At 46.0% G+C, this 22,547-nt stretch overlaps 1 protein-coding gene and 1 long non-coding RNA gene across 4 annotated transcripts in view; one reads left to right on the top strand and one right to left on the bottom strand.

Annotated features, from left to right (window-relative positions):
* The first annotated feature begins 265 nt into the window (after positions 1 to 265).
* The window catches only part of Igfbp7 (insulin-like growth factor binding protein 7), a 58,806-nt gene continuing 36,524 nt past the window's right edge, over positions 266 to 22,547 (top strand). The window contains exons 1-2 of one of the 2 annotated variants that reach the window (NM_001159518.1): positions 266 to 771; positions 6,732 to 6,824. In NM_001159518.1, coding sequence (NP_001152990.1) covers positions 297 to 771; positions 6,732 to 6,824 — 568 coding nt within the window. In that variant the 5' untranslated portion in view covers positions 266 to 296. The remainder of the gene's footprint in view (positions 772 to 6,731; positions 6,825 to 22,547) is intronic. The other variant, NM_008048.3, reaches the window with a different exon arrangement.
* Gm34648 lies at positions 14,555 to 21,739 on the bottom strand. Of its 2 annotated transcripts, none has more exons than XR_003955941.1 (3): positions 21,624 to 21,739; positions 15,663 to 15,777; positions 14,555 to 14,761 (listed from the first exon to the last, which is right to left on the bottom strand). It is a non-coding gene; the product is annotated as a predicted gene, 34648 (long non-coding RNA). The 2 variants fall into 2 exon arrangements; XR_389309.4 differs by having other exon boundaries at positions 14,555 to 14,795; positions 21,624 to 21,732.

Below are 22,547 nucleotides of genomic sequence, written 5' to 3'. Positions count from 1 at the left end.
GAAAGGACGCGGGAGGCTCGTTCCCTCCAGTGCTGCAGAGTGAGGACAGGGGCAGGGGGCTGAGCAGGAGCCGGTCAGCACGCATGGTGGACGTGGGACGAGCTCTCCAGGGCAGCGAGGATGCCCACGACGGCGACGGCGGGAGGCCGGATCCCGGGCGGGCGAAGCGGGGCGGGCAGCGGGCTGACTCTCCGCCCCGGGGAGGGCTCCCACGGAGCACCGGGCGGGGCAGCGGCTTTAAGGGTTGGCCTCCGGGACCCGGACTGCTCACTCGCGCGCTCGCATCCAGCCACCTTATGATGGAGCGGCCGCCGCGCGCCCTGCTGCTGGGTGCAGCCGGACTGCTGCTCCTGCTCCTGCCCCTCTCCTCTTCCTCCTCTTCGGATGCCTGCGGCCCGTGCGTGCCGGCCTCCTGCCCCGCGCTGCCCCGGCTCGGCTGCCCGCTGGGTGAGACCCGCGACGCGTGCGGGTGCTGCCCGGTGTGTGCTCGCGGCGAGGGTGAGCCGTGCGGGGGCGGCGCGGCCGGCAGGGGGCACTGCGCGCCGGGCATGGAGTGCGTGAAGAGCCGCAAGAGGCGGAAGGGTAAAGCCGGGGCAGCAGCCGGCGGTCCCGCGACCCTCGCCGTGTGCGTGTGCAAGAGCCGCTACCCGGTGTGCGGCAGCAACGGCATCACCTACCCCAGCGGCTGCCAGCTGCGCGCTGCCAGCCTGCGCGCCGAGAGCCGCGGGGAGAAGGCCATCACCCAGGTCAGCAAGGGCACCTGCGAGCAAGGTGGGCACCAGCGCCTTCCCCGCCCACTCCTTCCTCCTCCCCCGCCGCCGCAGAGCATTCCTGGAGACCCGCGGGAGGGAGGAGTTGATGGCTAACCCGGTGTCCCGAGCCAGGAGAAACGCCTCCCTGGTTCTCTTGGCATGGTTTTATTTGGAGTTGCCTGTGTGCGCCAAGAAAGTGAGAAATCGCAGTAACGGGTGTAAATATAGAAAAGATTTTCCGAGACTCCGAGGCACAGTTTACCCAACTAGCCTGCAGGGCAAGTTTCAAACGCCTCCACACTCTTAAAAACCTTTCTCGTCGTTCTTTCTTTCTTTTGGGTGTGTACAGAAAGATGGGTAGACAGGGTTAGCAGAAAAATGCAAAGGAAAGATGTTCAGAAAGTCGATTTACTAACAAGATAATTCTTTAAGTTGAAGTTCATATTAATATTCAAGTACTGGCGTTTCCAATTCTCAAGCGGTAACCTAGCTAGAACATTATACTTGAGGGTTAAAAGAAACACAAACGCTTTGATGTTGTGAATCCTCTGACCATGTTGTTTTTCTTCTCGGGCCTTGGTTATGTTTTTTCATAATTTGTCCACAGGATGCAAGGTTCCGCTGGAATGGCTTTGACATTGGGTTTGTCTATTGTATCCCATACTAATCCAAACTTGCACAAATGAAGTTGGAAAAAAGTCTGAGGTTGGGGGGAAGAAAGAAATCAGAAACTTTAACTCCTAGTGCCTGAAATAACATTTTCCATGAGCAGTCGTTTCGAGGGAAAGTTAGAGTCCTGCTCTGGCAGCTGCTGCCCCGGCTTCAGCCAAGGTAGGAGGGGAGGGGAGGAATGTCAGCTGTTGCATCTTGAACACAGTTCAGGCTTTCTCCAGCCTTTCCAAGGAACAGTTCTTTCTTGACAGTTTTTCCCAGAAATCCCTATGCAAATAGGCTGTGTGCCATTCGCTTCAAAGTTCACCATTGAAAGCCTTAAGTGGTATAACTCACAGTTACCCATGTAGGATATTACCACCGTTTATAAAATCACAGACCAAATATCCCTGTTTCCAACAGAAACCTCCATTTTCCCCCTTTAGCTCTTGCACAACAGTCACATCATGAGGGGAAATGAACATTACAAATTCATTACAAATATTGAGAGTTTCTTATAAACATCCCAAGGGGAAACTTCTTTCCCAGAGTCTCAGAGGCAGACATCTTTCCCCTATCAGAGCAGATTAGCCTGGTGACTTCCCAAGTGGTGTTTCCTCATCTGTGGCGAGTTTATTTTGTTAATTTTTATCATTTTATATGTTTATACTATTTTATATTTTGATATATACTTATTACATATATAATACTATATACTTGTATGTGTTGTATATTATTTATGTATTACATATTTATAAAACAGGATAATTTATATTATTTTATAATGAATAAAAATAATTTATTAATTATACAAAATGATAGCTTTTGTTATGATATTTCATAAATGTACTTTTATTATATTTAGCCTCATCATTATCCTCTCCACTCCTCTTCCCAGGCTACTTCTTCATCCCAAGTTGTGCCCCTCCATTCTCCTGTCTTTTTTTGGAGATATAGAGTTTTATCAGTTTCTCTCTTGCTACTTCCTTCTCTTGACACTCACACAGTATGATGAAGAAATAAGAAGGCACCGGTCTGGTCTGCCTCGTTGCCAGGGACACCCAGCTCTTTGGTCCCTCTCTAGGCTGCAATCCACTTTAAGGGTATGGCCTGGCTTCCTCTTTATGCTCAGGAAGATGGAGATAAATAGCATCTAAAATTGGAAACCTTGACATAAGTCAGTCTGTCATCTCTCCATCTCACCCTGACACACATGGGGACCGGCTTCTAAGGCTCTGGTAGGAGGGTGCCAGGAAGAACAGGAGGGGCTAGGGAGCCGACAGAGAGCCTCCAGAATACCTTTCCAAAGCAGAGGAGAGTGGGTGATCATGTACTCATCTGGGGTCCTAGGGACAGTCTAACAGCGATAAAAGCTAAATAGACAGTACTGCTTCCTTATGTACCATTTAGCACTGGGTCTTTGTAGAGAGTAAAAATGTATTTCCTCCCTCTTCTGGCCATTCCTTTCCCCCCAAAAGAAACTTGCATTGTGTTTGCATTGAGGGAGAGAAGGTGTATTTTTGCAGAACTCAGCCCAGGTGAAATAAGCCATCTACATTCTGTTCCTCTGTTTTCATTAAGCATAATATTTATTGAGCAGCTAGCCAGCTTCAGCTGTGTATAGCCGGGGACGCACGGAGCAAATCTGGGCTTGACGATGAAGGAAGTGTGTATTGGTTACAAATTACCGAGCACTTTCCCTGGATCCCTGGAGCCCCTCCTGGTGTTGCTCTTCACTGAGATTACCATTTAATGCCTTCCAGCGAGAGACCTTGCCCTGCTTGGTTCTATATTCCTGCAGTGAAAGAGCTAATAATCTCAAGTCTTGGAGCCGTCACTGTGAACTGAGTGCCAGTAGAATTCACTGAGGTCCTTGGCTAACTGGACGGGGGGGGGGGGGGGGGCGGGGATGACTGACAATTCAGTTTAATAAAAAGAATCAGGACAAAGATGATGAGGGTCGTGATGAATAGCCATGGCGCCAGGACAGAAGATGTTGCTCTTCTATCCCAGTTCTCAGACCTTTCGCTTACAGTCCTTTACATCTGAGTTCCTTGGTACCCATGTAGTTACTCTGATATATTTGAGTACCATTTTCTCACCCTTCAGAAATGTTACTTGTGGACCCTAGAATACCACCACTCAGTCTCTCTTCTTAGTCCTTCCATGGCTCAGTTCAAACTGCCACTCAGGCAATAGGAGGGTCTTCACAGTGCGATTCCATCAGATCTCTTCCCTCCAGTCTTCCTGTATTCCTGCTAGACTATATGGCTGCTGTTCTACATGCCTTTGGAACTACCTTCTGCCTAGAGTGCCTCCTGCCTACATCCTGCACACACACACACACACACACACACACACACACACACATGGACACGGACACGGACACACGGACACAGACATGGACATGCACACAAAGATACATACACAGGGACACACAGAGAGACAGACATACAGCCTTCCTTGGAATTCTTGTCACTTTCTCAGTGAGACCTGACTTTCCCCTGCTCCATTATGATGTTACTATTCTCCTAGTACTGTTCAACATCAAGAAAGTCTTACCGGATCCATGCTGTGTGTTTATACAAAGGTCCTGTAGCTGACAGTCAGCTGTAGACCTGACTCCCGGAATATGAATGTTAACTCTACCATGAACCACCAGCTTTGTTCCCTCATGGCCTCTCTGTCCATAGAGTTCCTCACCTGTAGCATGGGGTTACAGTTATATCACAGGGTTTTATGATGATTGAATGACATGCCAATTAACTGAGGAGACTACTGGATGAAGATTGGTGTCCTTGCTCAATCAAAAAGTTGGCTTTAGATGAGAAGAGAATCTTTGTTGCCCAAAGAGCCCAAATCTCCAAGGGCCCAGATCAGTACTTGAATGGACTGATGAATGAAAGACTTCCCCTAACACTCATTTAGCCTCAGGGTAAGCAACTTTGAATGAATAGACACAAGTTCTTACTTGCAGAGTTCGGTGTAAGCTTTAGACAGAAATAAACAATATTTTTACATAGTTGTGTGTACCCTGAAGAATGTACAACGGGGAAATGGTATCGAGGCTAGGGGTGAGTGAGGCAGTGAATGAGTGGGGTGGGTGGGGCACTTCCATGAGCCAGAGAGCACAGATGTGAGGGGGAGCGGGGCTGTATAAGCTGTGCTGTATGAACCATCCCGCCATCTCCTTAAATGTCTGTGTTTCTCCTAGAATAAAGGGCAGCCTCTGTCTTATAGTGCCTTTCAAACGCAGTGTCTGGCTAACAAAGCTTGGTATATGTTTGTTAGTCAGACAGAGGAGACCCTAGGGGAAGTGCCTTCCTCTGGGAATGTAGACAGTGGGCTCCTTGCTGTGTGTCCTTACACACACAGAGAGAGAGAGAGAGAGACACACACACAGACACACACATGCCTCTGATTTATTCTTCTGCCTTCCTGACGTCTAAGCAGGGAATTTATCTGACTCTCTGCACTCAGCCATCTTGAGTTCTGATACTATGGTCACTTTCCACCAAATCCTCAGACTCACAGCATGTTGCTAGCTATAGTCAGGTCCAGGAGCTGTGTTGTAAGTTAGAAACAAAACAAAACTTCAGTGAAGTTTATTTAGCACATTTAAAACCCTTTCTTTAAGGAGTTCATTTTAAACTTATTTTCAGGTTGGTAACATGTCATGTAAATGCTACTGTGCCATTCCTGTCCTTGAATGAACCCAGGAACTCCACTGGAAGCTGAAACAGAGGAGGTCCAACAGCCAATGAACTTGTCAGGCGACTGGTTTATCTTGAGACCGGACATGTCCATGTAATGTTTTGTTAAGATAGCTCTGTCTTGCAAAAAGAGCAGATTTATGCTGGGGGAATGGTGTCCAGATGTAGGGAGAAAGAGCCAATAATGACTTCTTGGGGGAGTGATATCCTGGTTGAGACAGAGAAGTAAATAAATAGATAAATAAATAAAACAGCTAAAGAAGATCGAATACGGGAGCGGGAATGGAGTCAGAAGGGAGAGGACATGGAACATTATTTAGCCTTACAAAAGAAGGGAATCTTGTCATTTGTGACAGCATGGATGAACTTGGAAGACTATGTTAAATAAGTTATATTCAAAGAGACAAATATCACATGATCTTGTTCCTACATGGAAACTTAAAAATGTCAAACTCACAGGAGCAGAGAGCAGAAGGTCTTCTACAGAGGTGGAAGGTGACGTTGGTATAGGAAGAATTGAAGAGAGGTTAGTCAAAGAACACAAAAGACAATTAGAAAAAAGTCTAAGAACTGACAGTCCCAAGACCCTAACTTGCCAGGCCAGGCTGTGTTTACCTGTGCCCGGTGTTCCTTATACTTCTGAACACTGTCTTACTAAGTTCAGTCTTAGATTGCTTGCATATCAGCCAGTACAGCCCCTGAATTACAGCCCCACCATTACTCTCTGTCCTTGCTGTCAGATCAGAGAAACAGAGAGAAGGGGGAAAGTTGCCTCCAAGAGAGTCAACGACTGCAGACTCACAGTTGAGAAAGAGACATACACAAGACTTCTATGACAGCCCCTTCCCCACCCCCTAGTAACCGCCTAGGCAGAAAGCCAGGAAGAGAACACTTTCAAACTGTGACAAGGATGCTGACGTGAAGCTCTCCACAACTCGTGGCTTCTGGTGGGGATGCAGGAGGGAAGGACCCAGTTTTCTTTAAGTGGCTGACCACTGGGAGTTTGCCCGTGCTCCAGTACATATATGGGCAACATAAACTGGGCTTGTCTTCTCCTCATCTTCCTCCTCCTCCTCCTCCTCTTCTTCCTCTTCTCCTCTTCTTCCTCCTCCTTTGTGGGAGTTAGGGGGAGCAGCAATGGTGGGGGAGCAGACCTGAGAGAACTGGAAAGTGAGTGTGATCCAGGTGTCGGTAATTCCCAAATAATCGATAAAAAATATTATGTTGGAAAAAACCTGCCCCAACCCAATAATAATGCCTCTATAGTTTTATAACTTTCTTGGCCCTGTTTGCCCTTGTTAAACATAGACGCTTCTAGAACAGTGAGCAGATCACTAATTCTTCCTTATTGATTGATCCTGTCTCAGTCACCAAGTTGTAGGGAAGCTCTGAGCTCCTGGAGTAGCTTTAGAAAGGGGACAGGCAACTTTGAAGAGGGGGTAAGGGACTCAGGCAGGGTCCCTTTAGAGCAGCGGTTCTCGGCCTTCCTAATGCTGTGACTCTCTAATACAGTTCCTCATGTTGTGGTGATCCCCAGGCATAGTCACTTCATCACTACTTCATAACCGTAATTTTGCTACTGTTATTAATCATAATGTATGTATGTGATATGCAGGGTCTCTGATATGGGACACCCAACCAGCCCAAAGGAGTCACAACCCACAGGTTGAGAACCGCTGTTTTAGAGACAAGCACTCCAGAGAACAAGGTACAGTAACAGTCTACCTAGTTTGGGAATTGGTTATTAAATGGCAAGTGCCCGTTCCAGAGTTCTTCAAGGAAAGCGAATTTAAAAGCCTAAATGAAATAGCCACGGGCACATTCAGGTTACACACCAGGGGGAAAAAACCTGTGGCATGAAAACTGTAGCGCAGTTGTGTGGGAGTCGAGAAAGCCCCCCATTAGAGCTGAGAAGGGACCTCAGTTAGGAGGGCAGAGTAGAAGAGACCGTCACCATTTTCCCCTCCCTCACACTGGTCAGCTCTGAGATGGAATGATGGAGCTGAGCAGGCAGTAACTGGCATCCTTAGTGTGATTTCTGTCCTATCCCTAGAAGGGTTCACTAGAGACTTGCCTTCTAGAAGAAACTGCCTTATACGGGGTGTTCTTTTGGACAGCTCGCCGACACAGTGCCCTTGGTTGGAGTCCAAGGGCAGCTGGCTTCTCTAAGTCTGGGTAGGGTCCAAGGGCAGTGGGCCTCCCAGGGGATTGGACTGTGAGCTTTCTCTGCCTCCAGCTGCCCCGTGTGGGTTCTGACTTTGCCTCTACGCCTTTAACTATAGCACAAACATCTTAGGAACCAGTAGAAAGGAAAGACTGAATTCTTGTCAAAAGAGTTAAACCAGGGGGACCCACGAATGTCCCTCCCTTTGGGAGTTTATGAGTGACAAGATCAGAAAGTTTTGAAAATGATGGAAAATGAGATATACCCAGTAGTTCATGTGCCTGTTCACTTAAGGTAATAGTAAAGATGTCCCCAGATATCCTTCACTCCTTAGGAGTGGAGTCAGGGTAGAGGGGCTCAAAATGCCCATGGTGAGGAGCACCCCTATACACACTATACACTAAGACTCTGGTGTAGCAGGAAAAGAAAGCCACAGTAATGGGGGGAAGCGTGCCTCCTTTTCACTTGAAATGTATATGTGTTAAATTGTTGAATCGTGTTCTATCCCAAATTCAATTAATGGCCAAACGATCGGACCCTTTTGAAAAAGCTAGTGTGCCGAATTGCTTTCTGGGTTCACAGAGGACAAGATTAACTAGCCACAGCTGGGCTTACAGCAGGCCCCACCCACTTAGCATCTCCAACCCAGCAGAATGCTGGGAAGGAGGCAGGGGTGGGGAGAGGGGGGTGCAGGGGGAGGCAGCATAGCTGTCCAGGAAATCCAGGGAAGAAATCCTGCTGTTCCCAGAAGCAGGCCAGAGTAACACAGAAGTCTTGCCTCTGAAAACTAAGAACGGTTCAAGCCAGGTAAAACAGGCTGAGTAACCTAGCGTTGACAAAGGCCCGTTCATGAGGTTGATCCTCATCAAGCCACAGCACAGTGCATGAGACCAAGGCCAAGCCGAGCTGACAAGTTCACAGAGCTGGCTACTGTAAAAAGGTGGCTGTCACAACTTCAGTGTAACAGTGCATAGTGGTACCATTTAGGCTTCCTCCTTCACAGGCCTGTGTACTGTGATCCCAGCGAATCTCTACTTCCTCAACGTGAGATTCTACTGCACACCTTAGGGTGGTTCGTGGGTAGTTGTGCATCAATTTGCATTCGTTGGTACTGAAGCCTATTTGTTGGTAGTGGTGCCATTAGACTCTTAATTTATTTTTATTTCATGTGCATTGGTGGTTTGCCCGCATGTTTGTCTGAGTGAGGGTTTTAGATACCCTGGAACTGGAATTACCAACAGTTTCAAGCTGCCACGTGGTACTAGGAGTTGAACCTTTCTACAGAAGAGCAGCCCAGTGCTCTTAACTGCTGAGCCACCTCTCCGGCACCAGTTAGACTCTTGACAAGGTTAAGGGGAAATTCATGGAAGAATTTGAGAACTCAATTCATCATATTCCATTTCGACACTAGAAGAAGAAAAAAACAAAAAACAAAAAACCTAGTGCTTTAATATTCTACCAGGCACTGGTGCAGCTGACTGTTGTTGCCCTGTTTCTCACAGTATTTTGGGGGAGATGGGACACCTCCAGCTTCTACAGGAGCTTGCTTGCCTCTCTCTCTCTTTTTTTTTAAAGTCAGCACATAAGTGATGAGTTTTATCACAGCATGTCTTCCCTTGAATGAGAAACATTTCCCAGGCATTTCATTTACATCCGCACAAATTAACCACCAAGCGGTCAAGTGGTGGAGTCAGAAAGGCTTTGGATCTGACATCTGCTCTGCTCTCTTCTGGCTCCACTCCAGGCAAAGATGAAAACATTGATCAAGAAATGGATCTCCTGGAACTTTCCAAAGGTTTTGAAAGGGACCACACAGCAATGAAGCTTCAGGAATGTGTCAGGGTGGCCCAAGGCCTGCAGGACTCCAAGCTGGTTCATTCTCCGTGGGAGTTTTCAGAACTCAGGGCTCCAAAGGGGAATTTCAATGGGGCCTTCGGCAGTTAGATGGCAACCTTGGCTTCCAAAAGGAACCCCTCAGGAAGCCGCCAGCTTTTGATGGAAAATGAAATGCACGCTTCTCTGTGAGCATTGACATCAAGGAGCCGGGTCCTGCAGTGTGGCCCCTTATTAAAGATGCTAAGCCCGGCTGGAGAGGGCAAGCCGGGGCAGAGATAAAGATGCTGCCCAATGTCTGACAAGCCTGGGCTTCAGAGCTAGAGGCCCCTGTGGGCTCAGGTGTGTCTCGGATCAGAGGCTCAGAGTGGTGGAGTAGAGTGGATCTGACTTGGCTTTGTGTACCATGGAGCCTTTGGTTCACTAGACGGTAACTGGCAAGGCAGGGCAGGGCAGGTCTTTCTAAACTCAGCAAAGAGAACCTCCCACTCCCTCGCTACCACCCAAATGCTCTCTCCTCCGAGGCCTTTTTCTTTTTATCCATTCTGCCTGGCCCATCACTGCAGGCTGCCCCCTTTTCCTGTCTAGCTGAGCTCAAAGAAATAGCTTTTCTTTCCCAGTCCCCCCTGGCCATTATGAGTTACAGATCTGCAGTAGTGCTTTAAGTGGTGAGCTCTGCTCAGCTCCTGGCATAAGTCACCAGATTCCAGAGCCACACCTGACCCGCCCCTGTAAGAACGACAGTCAGCAAACACTCACTCAGCATGCCTCTCTCCTGGACAAGCACGAGGCCCCTCGGTACACAATATCCAGAAGTGAGGGTTATGTCCCCTTTTCTTAGCACCACCCTGAAGAAGGTGGTTTTTTGGATATCTTAGGATCTTTATGCACTCCGTGAACTGGAACCTATGGCCTCAATCAGGATACGCCCAAAGTTGGGGGAGACAGCTCCCAGCCCCTGGTGACTGTAGGTACAATGGGACTTCAGGGCTGATACCCGGCTGTCTCTAGCTAGCCTTTACTTCTTGTGGTATGCTTGTAGTGTGCTACAGCAGGCAAGATCTGCATGGTATGTGTGAAGAAATAAAGCACGGAGCTTCTGCGTGTGCACACTGGAGTCAGTCAGGTCCTTTACGTCTCTTCCCTGGCGTCTGAACCAAACTTACTCCATTCGTTGTTTCCTTAGCTGAAGAGCAGCTATGATTGTATCTTCCGCTTAAAGGTGAGATAATGTGGGAAAACAATATTAGCATCTAGCACACAGAGAGGCCCCGTTTCGATTCATGTCCATTCTTATTGTTACTAGAATTATGAAGCCTGAGTGAGTTTCTAAGCACCATTGAAATAGCAACAAAAGCCAGATACAGGGGGACACACTTGTAGTACCAACACTTAGCAGGCTGGGACAGGAGGTTTGGAAGTTCCAAACCGGCTTAGGCTATCTAGCAAAACCTGTTCTCAAAGATTTATTTAAAAAATAAGTGTCATTTCTATGGCGTGATGCTGTCTTACTCTGACCAATGCAAACGCAACACTGCTTTATATGTCCCCCAGGTTAAATGGGAAAACTTTGTTTATGGCTACATGATAATGTAGTAGGATAATAGTAATAGAGACCAACCTCTAAAAACTTCTACCTTGTTCTACAAAGACAAGGAATCCCACCTGTCCCTGTGGGATCTCAGACTCCATAAAGAGGGTCTAGTGGCTGGCACCTGTGCTTGGACTCCATGGCTAGCATGTATACAGTGCTTTAGAGCATAGCAAGTGTCCATCTTCCAGCTCAGTGTCACATGTATTGACTTCTAGTGGTGTCCCTTACTGGCTTTAGCCCACAGCTTTGGGTTCAGGGGGCATTCAATGCAATAATCACTGGCCTGTCTCTTCCGTATGTGTTCTTCCAGCATCTTTGACATAGGAATGCTCACTAATAAGTTGTTTGAATTGTGTGTGTGTGTGTGTGTGTGTGTGTGTGTGTGTGTGTGTGTGTGTTAAACTCTCGGCTTCATAGAGGACAGTGAATAAAAATCACATTCTGAAACATGAAGAGTGCCATCAGTGCCAGGGGGCACACACGCTGGGCATTATCTTTGGCTCTTAGAATCTTGCTGATTAAAAAAAATATATATATATATATAATAGTTCCTTCTCTGTGTTTCTGTTCTTTGACCTACGCGTGTAGCCTCAGCTTGGCAGGAACACGTTTGAAAAAAAAAATCAAAACACTCAACTGTAAATGAGCAAATTTAGACTCAGGAGGCGCCCACTTAGGTTGGCTGCCTGTGTCTGAGAGGTGATAACACTTACTGTCAAGTGTGGACTAGAAATGAGGCTGCAGAGAGGAGGGCTAAGAAAATGACTAGCTTTGCAGACCCAGCACCTGTGAGCTGAATGAACGTGGCAGAGCATTATTACCTGCCACTTTGCAGGTTCAAGGCCACCTCACCTTTTGGAGCAGTCGTCCTCAGCTGGTCTGATCGCCAGGGCAAGTCACAGAAGGCTATACCTGAGCTCCACTCCCAAGAGTCTGATTTAATTGCTCTGGACGTGAGCTGCGCCAGGGAACTCATAAACACTTTCCAGATGACTTCATGTCCTGCCTGAGCCTAGGAATATTATTATTTTTAACGTGATTTCCCATTTCTATAGGGGATGCTCATTCTTAGAGAAATTCTTATACAATGGGGTAGTATATGCTCTGCCTGCCCAGAATTCAGTGTTTTACAGCCAAGGAACTTTTCAGGTTTGTCCTCCATAGCAAATGGAAGCTCTTGAACTGCAGGATGGCCTCTCACATTGCAGGCAGCTCAGAGCTGGCCTCTGTCTTTCCTCCTGGCTAGTTCAATGCTCTTGCCTGTTTGGACAAAGTGGAAATGTGTTCGCCTCTGTCGGTATCACAGTACGTAAGAATTTACCTAAACCCACATGATCCAGCCTGTTGGATGTTTCTCGAGAGCATGCCTTCCTTGAGCCTCAGGTTTTCATCTGCTACCCTCATCACTGAATCTCTAGCCTTGCAAAGCCTTGGGATGTGGTAGGCACCGAATGAGCAAATGCATGAACCGTGAAGGTGGATTTTTCAGGCGTAGGGACCTTGCAAGGACGTTGAATGCAGAACTCTTTTGTGAGGTGGGCCTCCTTTCCATATCCCACCATAATAGAATGGTGGGCAAGAACAGATGTTCAAGGAAGCATTTGGGGCTCGGGGCTTGATCCAACAAACACATTCTGCCCTTGCCTTTATTGTTCCATAGCAAGCTGGATTTTTGTCCTGACCCTTGACCTTCTGACCATTAACTCCCTGCAAATAGGACTTCCGCTCTTAATTTCATAGAGCAGCAGGAAGGTTATATGGGAGATTGTTCCCCCGTTTCTTTTTCCTGCCTTCCTACAAGATAGTGGAAAATTAGCCCTTTGGTTCCCATTCAGTTCTTGCTTTTTGTGTATGTTGTGTTGTGTGCCAAAAGGAATTTATGCACAAGAAAGATATGGACATCTCTGTATGGATCCTACAAAGCTAATGCTCTGATTGGTTGGAGAGTACAGAAAGGCAGAATAGATGGTAAGACTCAAAGTAGGGTAGCCCCTGTGTAAGCCCAGTCAGTAAAAAAACACACGGACATGAGGGAAGTACACACATGCATGCATACATGTAACTTTATTAGTAATCACCAAAAGCATATTTTCCTCAGATGGAGAAATGAACGAGGGTACAGTCATACTTGTAACCTGTACATATAATGAACAAACACATTTTAACCTGATTGCATACTAGGTACTTATAAGTAATATAACTGCCTTGGTGCATAGTATATAAATGAATTTATTATTCCTTCACCCAAAATATCATATGGGGGTGGAAAGGAACGGATCTTATTCTTGTTTGTTTATAATTGAACTAATAATAGAATGTTAATGCAAAAGAATCTTCAGGATTTCTCTAGGGGCTGGAGAGCTGGCTCAGCACTCAAGAACACTGGCTGCTCTTCCAGAGGACCCAAGCTTGATTCTCAGCACCCATACAGCAGCTCACAAACGTCTATAACTCTACTTCCAGGGGCTCTAACACCCTTCCCTAGCCTCTACCAGGCACCGGACATGCAGGTAGGGCACAGACACACCTTCAGTCAAAACACCCATACACATAAGAATAATTTTTTTTAACTTTTGAGGTGTGTTTAAAAACCTTGATAAATGCTAAGAAAAAAAATACACAGTAGATTTATATCACTCTGTCTAGTTCCTTGGCAAAGGAAATAAAAGGGAAGTTTTAAATAGGTGCAGTGGCCTGCTGGGACAGTGAAGATGCTGTCTCTCTGTCAGTCTCCAACAACTCAGTGTCTCCTGTTTCTCCCTGTGGACAAACCAGGATGGATTTGGATTCTACGTTTATAAATACTTGTTAATTAACTTCAGCTGCTCCGCAGCTTCTGCGTGTCCTGGGAATATAGGCAAATTTAATTTTTATTTTTACTAAAGATCTTTTTGTTATTTAAAAAAAAAAGACGCTAACTTTGCCCCAGCACTCATAAATCTGTGGCAGGAAGATGAAGAGTCAACATAGGAAGATGGTATCTGAAAACAAAACAAAACAAAACAAAACAACCAAAAAGGCTCAACCACTCCCCACAAACTTAACAGAGCAGAAATCTGAGGGCTTTGCCAAAATCAAAGATAGCCCCTGTCCTTGGAGCTGACCTTGAGTCCTTCCAGAGGCTGGGGGGGGTGGGGGGTGGGGGCTGTCCTTCCTTTCCTCTGGATCTTTGGCCTCCAGCACAGTCATCTGTGAGGCCATTATCCCTGCTAATAACACTGCTGACAAGATACTTACAGCGCGGAGGAAGCTGCCTGTGGCTTCCGGCAGAATTTTTCACATTTTTTGACCGAGAGATAACATAACAGCACAGTGGGATTTATGAGAATTTCCCTGTGGGTGAGTATGTGGTATCACCTGTTTAATCCCCAGGAGAAGGCTGTGTGTGATAGGGTACGGTATGTATATTATAAAGTAGGCCACCATGATGCAGTGTATCTGGATGCCCGAGCCCTGCTCCTGTTGCCAGGAAACAGATACAGCTAAACCAAGAATTCAGATGAGTTGCTCTGAATGCAGGCATAAAGCACCACACTCAATCCCAAACCTGCCACACCCGAGTGTCGGAGCCTACTGAATGTGCTAGATGCTTCCTCGTTCATTTACAGCTTGCCTGCCTGCCATCTTTCTTTCTGGCAAAGTCTTGATACGGAGCCCAGGTTGGTGGTACTCATGAGCCTTTGCTTCAGCCTCTAGAGTGCTGGGATTGCAGGTGTGTGCCTCCATCCTTGGTTCTGTTTATAGTTCTTAATCTACTTGTTCCAGCTTGTGTTCCTACTGTGAGTTTCCTTCATGAAAACTCCCTGCTCACCCCTGCAGTCTCCAGTAACAGATTACTACTAGCAGGAGAAAGTGCATAGCCTTATTCTGTAAGGTCACATGTGTGCTTGTCAAGAAAAGTATCCAGAGGATCAACCGATGTCCTTTGATACATTTATTTAAATGATTCCAGTGACATTGACTGATATAGCTTGATAAGATGATCCTCCAAATCCTTGTGATCAGCTTGGCTAGTTGCAAGTGATCTAACTCCAAGATGGCTTGGATCTGTTTGCTTCATGAAATGAAATAACCAACGGGTCATTTCACTTCCCGAGGTGGAGCACAAAAAAAGTAAAGGAAATCAGAAGAGGTAATCAGATAAATCCCTGTGTCTCTAAAAATAACACCTCGCCACTGAAGAGTGGAAGCCTGCGGACAAATTACTTTTCAATCTGCTTGAATACAATTGAGTCCTCTGCGGAGATCTCACCATTGCACACGCGCATGTCAAATCCGCAGGATAAGAATGTGATCCACTGAACCCATAAAACCCAGCATGCCTTTGTACTGAGGAGCACACAGATGCCCTTTGGACATCAGCAGAGAAAGTGGTACACAGTAGTTTCTCATGGAAAGGTGACGTTTATTTTAGATTTATGAGTTTGTGTGTGAACAAAGCACTGAAATGATGCTTAGCAACATTTTCTGGATGTAGAGTTTCGGTTTATAAAAACTGCCAGCTTATGCCTCTCTGTTTTTGTACATTCGTCATTTACACGTGCCCTCTTCCAATCTCCCTCTTCAGATTATATAAGTAGCATTACAAAGGAATACCATGACCTCCTGCTTCCGATGGCCATGGCCACCATTAGAGAAATTAATGAAGTGACAAATTTGAAATCATAAGACTGTGAAGCCACGGATGAATGCAAGATTTTTGTTCCTTTGGATTCTGCCAGTGACGATAGCCACAACTCTGATTGCATACCCAATTCGCTTAGCTACCTTGGGTGCACCTATGTCAAATGTGTGCTTCTAATTAAGCCACTCCATGTGCATCTGGGCCACCCCTTTCTCTTCAAATACTCACAAGCAGTGTCCAGGGACTACTATATTATCAAGTTATCATGGACCAACCAATTAGTAAAGAAACCTGCTACTAGTTCCTATGGCATGAAATATAAAGTACTTACACTTGGCATTCATTTGAAGACATCTGATCCTTCTTCCTGCCAGTCATTAGCCAGGTAATGAAGAGTTAGCTGCATCTGCCCTCTAGACGCTCGTGTTGCATATTGACCTGGAAAGCTATAAGGATGGCAACTCTTATGTTATCCATCAATCACTTTAATAAGTACAAGAGAGCACCTTGTCACCCTGCCAAACACTATAGCAATTAGGAACGACTCAGTCCTCAGTTAAGAACAGGAAAGCTTACTGAGTTCCATGCCATACTGTAGCTGAGGGCTCTAGAACAGACTCCAGTTTGCAGGGGATCTGTGTTGATGGAGAAATGGCAACAGCAGAGTTTCTCCATCTCCCTGAACTCTGTTCCCTGGGCAAAATAGATGGAGCCGCCAGAACCAAAAGACAGAGGTGGATAGGAAGGTGTTTAATGGATACAGAGTTCCAGTTTTACAAGATGAAACGAATTCTGAAGATTGCTCTCACAACAACGTGAGTGGATAGATAGATGCACGTTAGCTCATGAGGAGTCATGTGGTGCTAAAAGCCATCCACGAACTGTAACTGTAGTCACTCACAACCTGTTCCATCATGGCATCAGAGCACAGTGCGCTCGAATTGGCCGCTGCATCCCCTTGTGATGGAGGGGCTGGCTGATCACTGCGGCTCTTTGATGGCACCCAACCTCTGAGAATGTCACACCCTCACAGTGCCAGCCTGGGGAAAAACAAACCCTCCAAATCTTCATGTACAGCCTCTGCTGTATGTTACCACTCTTGTACCACGGCAACCTTTTAGGCACACAGTCTGAGCCATCGTAAGTGGGTACCAACTCTGCTGACCTGTGCACATAAATAGGTGAGGTGGAGTTGGGTGGATGGCTCACGTGTAGAGCGTTTTCCTAGCATATCCTCTCCTCAGTGGTGGGAAAGAAAGAAGAGTTAAGATGCTGATATTGCTGACATTTCGTGTTGTATGTGTTTTACCAAAGCTTAAAAAAAAATTTAAGGCACAGAACCACTAGATACCAAAACATTAGGTGACGATCTGTCCCTGAAAAATGCCACAGTGCAAGTGAGTTGGAACCTGTGCCACAAGGCTTTGGGAAGTCAGCCGCCATGAGGAAGGAACCAGAGCAAAGGAAGGCCATAATGACAGCTCTGACTACAGAAACTCTCAACAGATGCTCACCGTGAAACCCACCCTTGAGTAGGTACCGGGGACCCAAGGAAAGTGCTAAAGGAGCTGCAGTTGCAGGGGCCTTTCACCTACAAAGAGCTGCCATGAAGAGTTCAAAACTGGGCAGGCGACACAGAGACAATGAAGGCAGATAAAGGCTGTCGAGGGAAACAAAACCAGGAAGCCACAGACAGAAAGTCATCACATTTTTATCACTGAAAACATTCAAAATGGCACTCTGGTGTGGATCTGACATAAAAATAAACACTGAGTAAGATCAAAATCAGGTCTCATACCAGAAAGAATAAGGGGGGTAGGGGGTGGTCATGGTTTGAATATGCTTGGCCCAGGGAGTGGCACTATTTGGAGGTGTGGCCTTGTTGGAGTAGGTGTCTCACTGTGGGCATGGGCATAAGACCTTGACCCTAGCTGCCTGGAAGTCAAGTCTTCCACTAGAGGCCTTCAGATGTAGAAACTCTCAGCTCCTCCTGCAACATGCCTGCCTAGATGCTGCCCTGCTCCCCACCCCACCCCCCTGATAATACTGAACTGAACCCCTGAACCTGTAAAACACCCCAATTAAATGTTGTTTATAAGACCTGCCTTGATCATGCTGTCTGTTCACAGCAGTAAAACTCTAAGACACGGTGCAGCTCAGTTGTGGGGCACGTGCCTAGTGTGTGGGTGACCCTGGTTTTAATCCTCAGCACTGGGGGGGAGGGGGGAGAGTGGCATGTGAAAGGGCCAACCAACACCATCTCTAAAAGCATATCTAAAAAATGTGTCTACAAACATAAAATCTATAGTTTTTTGTCTTATAATAATAATAATAATAAAGACTGTTGAAAGTAAGAATTAGAACTCAGTATTGGAGTGAATGGCTAATAATTAGAAATAAGTGACATATTTCTGAAATAGAAGCAAAGTCCAAAGAAAGGCAAGAGCAAGCAATAGAAGAACCTTGAGAGCAGCGGGAGGGGCAGTGGGTAGGAGCAGTTGCTGTGCAAGCATAAAGACCTGAGTATGAGCCCCTAGCAACAGTGTGAAAAAGCCAGGTGTAGCCACATATTCCTGTGACACTGGCACTGGGGGAAGGAGGGAGAGACAGACAGATGCCAGGAGTTCAGCCTAGATGCTGCCGTGTTCCTGCCTTGATGATAATGGACTGAACCTCTGAACCTGTAAGTCAGCCCCAATTAAATGTTGAGTTGCCTTGGTCATGGTTGTCTGGTCATGGTGTCTGTTCACAGAAGTAAAACCCTAACTAAGACAGAACTATAGAGGAGGATGCCTAACACACTCTTCTTGTCTCTGTAGGTTCATAACACACACATACTATATCTATATATCAGACTATATATATATCAGACATACACACACGCATATATATGCATATGTATGTATGGATATATGTGCATATATATATATATATATACATATATATATATCAGAGCTGGGGAATATGTGTGTGTATATATATTGTGTGTGTACATCTGTAAAACTTAAATCTAAGAAAATTAACAAAAACTATAAACAGTGAGGAAAGGAAGAGCAGCCACAGCTGGCCAGGCAAACACACGAAGATCCACTAGACCTCACACAGAGTCCCCACACGCAATTAAAAGAACAATCATCAGTAGCATTGCCCCTTCAGGTTGCCCCACTTTTGCAAAACTCTCAACTCTCACTACCGGGAAATGTGTGAGAAAGTGAGCATTCTCTCGATATTGCTAGGGCTGTGAATTGCCCAAGTAATCTAGGAATACCTGTTTAATTTAAAAGTCCACATGTCCTCTGAGCCAGCAGTCTCAGTACTGGGGACCCATCACGCAGACACAAGAACAGCAGGATAAACATATAAGAACAGGTATGGACTCACTCATAGTTCATATGCAGAAGAAAAACCTTCCAGGCTTCTCTTAAGTATATCCATGCAGTGGAACGTTGTACAGCTACAGAATACAGTGAAGTTCCTACTTTACTAGCAAAGATCGAGCTTTGATACATTGTTTAGGGAAAAGGGTAGACCTGCGGGGTAATATGACTGACTTTTTTTTTCATTTTAAAAATGGAAATGGAAAACTATATACAATGAATATAGGTTACTGGGGGTGGGTTATCATAGGATTAAAGAGGACCCTTTACTGTCTTTTCTCGTGCTTGCCTATTGTTTGAATTGGCATCCTAAGCATGTATTGTTACATCTTTTAATACCAATGAAATGATTTGAGAAGGATACTGTATCATTGGTTTTGGAATGTAAACACTGCTATACATCTAAGGGAATTTTCTCTCCCTTTTAAAGATTTTTTTAAAATTTTTTTTTAATTTAAAGAAAGATGTTTAGTTGTAAGTTGGGGGAGGGGGTGTATATGCCGATGCATGCATGTGTGGAAGGCAGAGGACAACTTTATGGAGTCAATTCTCTCCCATATTTATGTGAGTTCCAGGGATCAAATTCAGGCTGCCGGGTTTGTGCCGCAAGCCCCTCAACTTGCTGAGCCATTTTGACAGCCTTCTTTTAATTAGCAAAAAGCAAAATTCAAATTGGAGTTAGACTCAAAGATCAGTCTAAGGGAGCCCACACAGGGCATCTCTCCTGGGTCTATGAGACCATCCCAGATCACAGCCCAGGACCAGTGGTGATGTGAAAAGAAAAATTATAAGGCATCCTTAGGAACTCGGGGGCGGGGTGGGGTGGGGGGTGGGACTCTCAGGAAGGAAGGCTGACTCTCAGAAGGGCTTTCTTACTGGAACTGAGTCCTCAAGTCACTGAGTGCTTCTTTTTCCTTCCGTTTCACATGGAGAAACAAAGAATCAGAGAGGATCCAAGGTCCCAAAAGTACTTCTTCCAACATGGCTTCGTCCTTCCCTTTAATCGGTTAAAAACAGAGGGCCCCCTCGGTTCAATCCACAACAGCACAAGGCCAACAGGATGTGGTGGGAACTGGAGCCAAGTCCCACTCAGCTTGCCTATGCACATATCCTCTCCTCTCACTTTGCTCTACCTCTGTCCGACACACACCAGTGCCACTGGCCCAGTTGGCCTAGTATGCATTGCCTTTTACCTGTGCATCCAAAAATCTGTCGGGTGCTAATTACTTACATAAAATACCTAGTGTGATCGAATCTATCAATGTCAAAGGACCAGGGAGGCAAAATGGTTTGATTATAAGCCCAAAGTAGAAACAGTTGTGAGCCACCATTAAAAACTCTGCAAGTTCCTTTATTTGTGTTGAAAACCTAGAATCACTAGTTCTTTTCTCCCTTTACGAATAGAGGATACTAGCATTTTGTTTTTAAAAATCAGTCTTCTAGAGCGAGTGAGATAGCTCAGCTGGTAAAGGCTTGCTACCAAGCCTTGCAGCCTGAGTTTAAGCCTGAGTTAAACATGAAGGAAGAAGAGAACCAACTCCTGGAAGTTGTCTTCTATTTCCACACGCATGCGGTGACACACATGTGCCTGTGCATACATGCATGCATATTTAAGCACACAATAAATAAATAAATAAATAAACTAATACATAAATAAGTATGCAAACATCAGGGTCCCATAGATCCAAGAGCTGTTATGGCTCATGTGTGAAATGTCCACTTGGGCTGTTTAAGCACCTACTGGTCGGTACTGGTTTGGATGGCTGTGGAATCTTTAGGATAGGGGGCATAGCTAGAAGGAAAAAACTGGGAAAAGACTTTGAAGGTTATAACCTGCCACCTTCGCAACCCACACACTCTCCCTTTCTAACCTGCTGACATTGCAGGGCAGCAAGCCGTGTTCCAAACTCTCACGACCATAGAGGAGTCTCTCCGGCTTGCCCACCTTCCTCCCTTTTACGTTGCCTCTGGGAAGCATTTGTGGCAATAGTGAGAAAGGTAACCAAAACCCTTGGCTCTACCAGGAATCCTAAGATCATATTGCAGCCTCTGCTTGCATTTAGGCTCGGTGAGAGTCCCTGGGCAGTGGTTACCGCTTCCATCACCAAATGTTTTTGTGCTCAGGGTCTAGGCATTACTGTCCCGATCGGAGGGTCACACCACACACGGAGTAGGATGTGACTAATAAGAAATGTGACTTTACTGCAAGTCTAGACAGCTTCTGATAAATGTTTAAAACGAGGTCAGGAATGTTTTCCTTTGTGGGGGGGGGGGGGGAAATATGTGTTCCATGGTGTAAGTGGGAGGAGTGGAACAGGAGAGATCTAAATGCTAGTTCCCTCCCACATAATTTCTCAGCATGTCAGCAGCAGTCAAGTTCAACTGCCCATCCCTGCACCCTCACCCTCACCCCCACCGCACCTCACCTCCACCCCCCAGGCTTTAGGACATAGCTGGGTCTAAGCCAGGAGAGAAGAGGAATACACGTGTGACATATGGGTAATTCCAAAATGACGACCAGGCAAGTTTAACCTTGACAGCATTGAAGGCAGCTTCCACCCTGTAGCCAACAATGTTCTAGAAAGTATCCACCAAGGCCCACTTTAAATACCCATTGGGATTCTTACTTCCTGTACTGACAAAAGGGGGAAGCCCCGTAGAGGAAGCGGGTGTTGACTCCTGGAAGAGAAAACACCCAAGTAGACTATATGGCATCTCTTGGCATTCTTCATAGACCGGTAGATTCCAGAAGCACCAAACAAGGGCATGACGAGGGGCTGAAGAATATGGGGTTGACACTGCCATCCCCTGGACAGGGAAGGGATGCAGCAGATAATTCTGTAAGGAAAAGCATATTATCGGCAGGTCCTATCCACTCCTGTCTTTCAAAAAAAGTGTTTCAGCACTTTTCTTACCATCTTCTCGAACTTCCCAGTCCAGTGTATGTTGTAGGGAAATGGTGTGGGTGAGACCAGAGCTTCCCCTGGTCAGTTATAAATAGAATGTGAACATTTCACAGAGGAAGCTCCCTCTAAACGGCTGGACAGGGGTGGGGCTGGGAGATAAGTTTTTGCTATAAACTTTAGTATGGTGGCTTCAGTGGTTTCAGCTGTCACCCATATCCCAGAGTGCACAGGGCTAGGCCAGGTAGAAGGATGGACATGGAGGATGTGGGGTAAAGATTTCATCTTATCTCCATCCTCATATCCACATCCCCATTTCATGCACTGTGTTACTCAATCTCCTGTCACCATAGCAACACCTGTGCTAATGTGATCACTGGCAGGAAAGACCACTTTCCTTCGTAGTTTGTGAGGTTTCCATCCACGATTTGTTGACTCTGATGCTTGGGAGCCTATGGTGAGGCATCGTGGCTGGGGATATGAGGTAGAGAAAAACTGTTTACCTCATGACTAGGAATTGGGGGTTAGGGATATAAACCAGGAGCTAAAGGGACAGATGGCTCAGTGGTTAAGAGGGGCTTTCTGTTCTCACAGAGTTTTGGACAGCTGTAACCATCTGTGACTCAAGTTTCGGAGGGGGAATCTGATGTTCTTCTCTGCTGCAAGGGTTTCTGCATACACACGGTGTGTGTAAACTCACACAAGCACACACACATATTAAAAAAAAATAAATATTTTTTCTAGAAAAAAAAAAGGTGAAAACAAATTGTCTTGTGTCTCATCATACCCTTAACTCAACACTCCCAGTGACCCAAAGAATTCCAGCTAAGCTCCACCTTAAAGGGTTCCACGGTCTCCAAAAGAAACCTGACCTGGGACCACATACATATTTAACATATGGGCTTTGAGGGGACCCTCAATATCTAACTGCAGCAG

This window comes from Mus musculus, chromosome 5, assembly GCF_000001635.26.
Source record: "Mus musculus strain C57BL/6J chromosome 5, GRCm38.p6 C57BL/6J".
NCBI lineage: Eukaryota > Metazoa > Chordata > Mammalia > Rodentia > Muridae > Mus > Mus musculus.
Note: the sequence above shows the minus strand (reverse complement) of the source record. Positions and strands in the feature narration are given on the sequence as shown.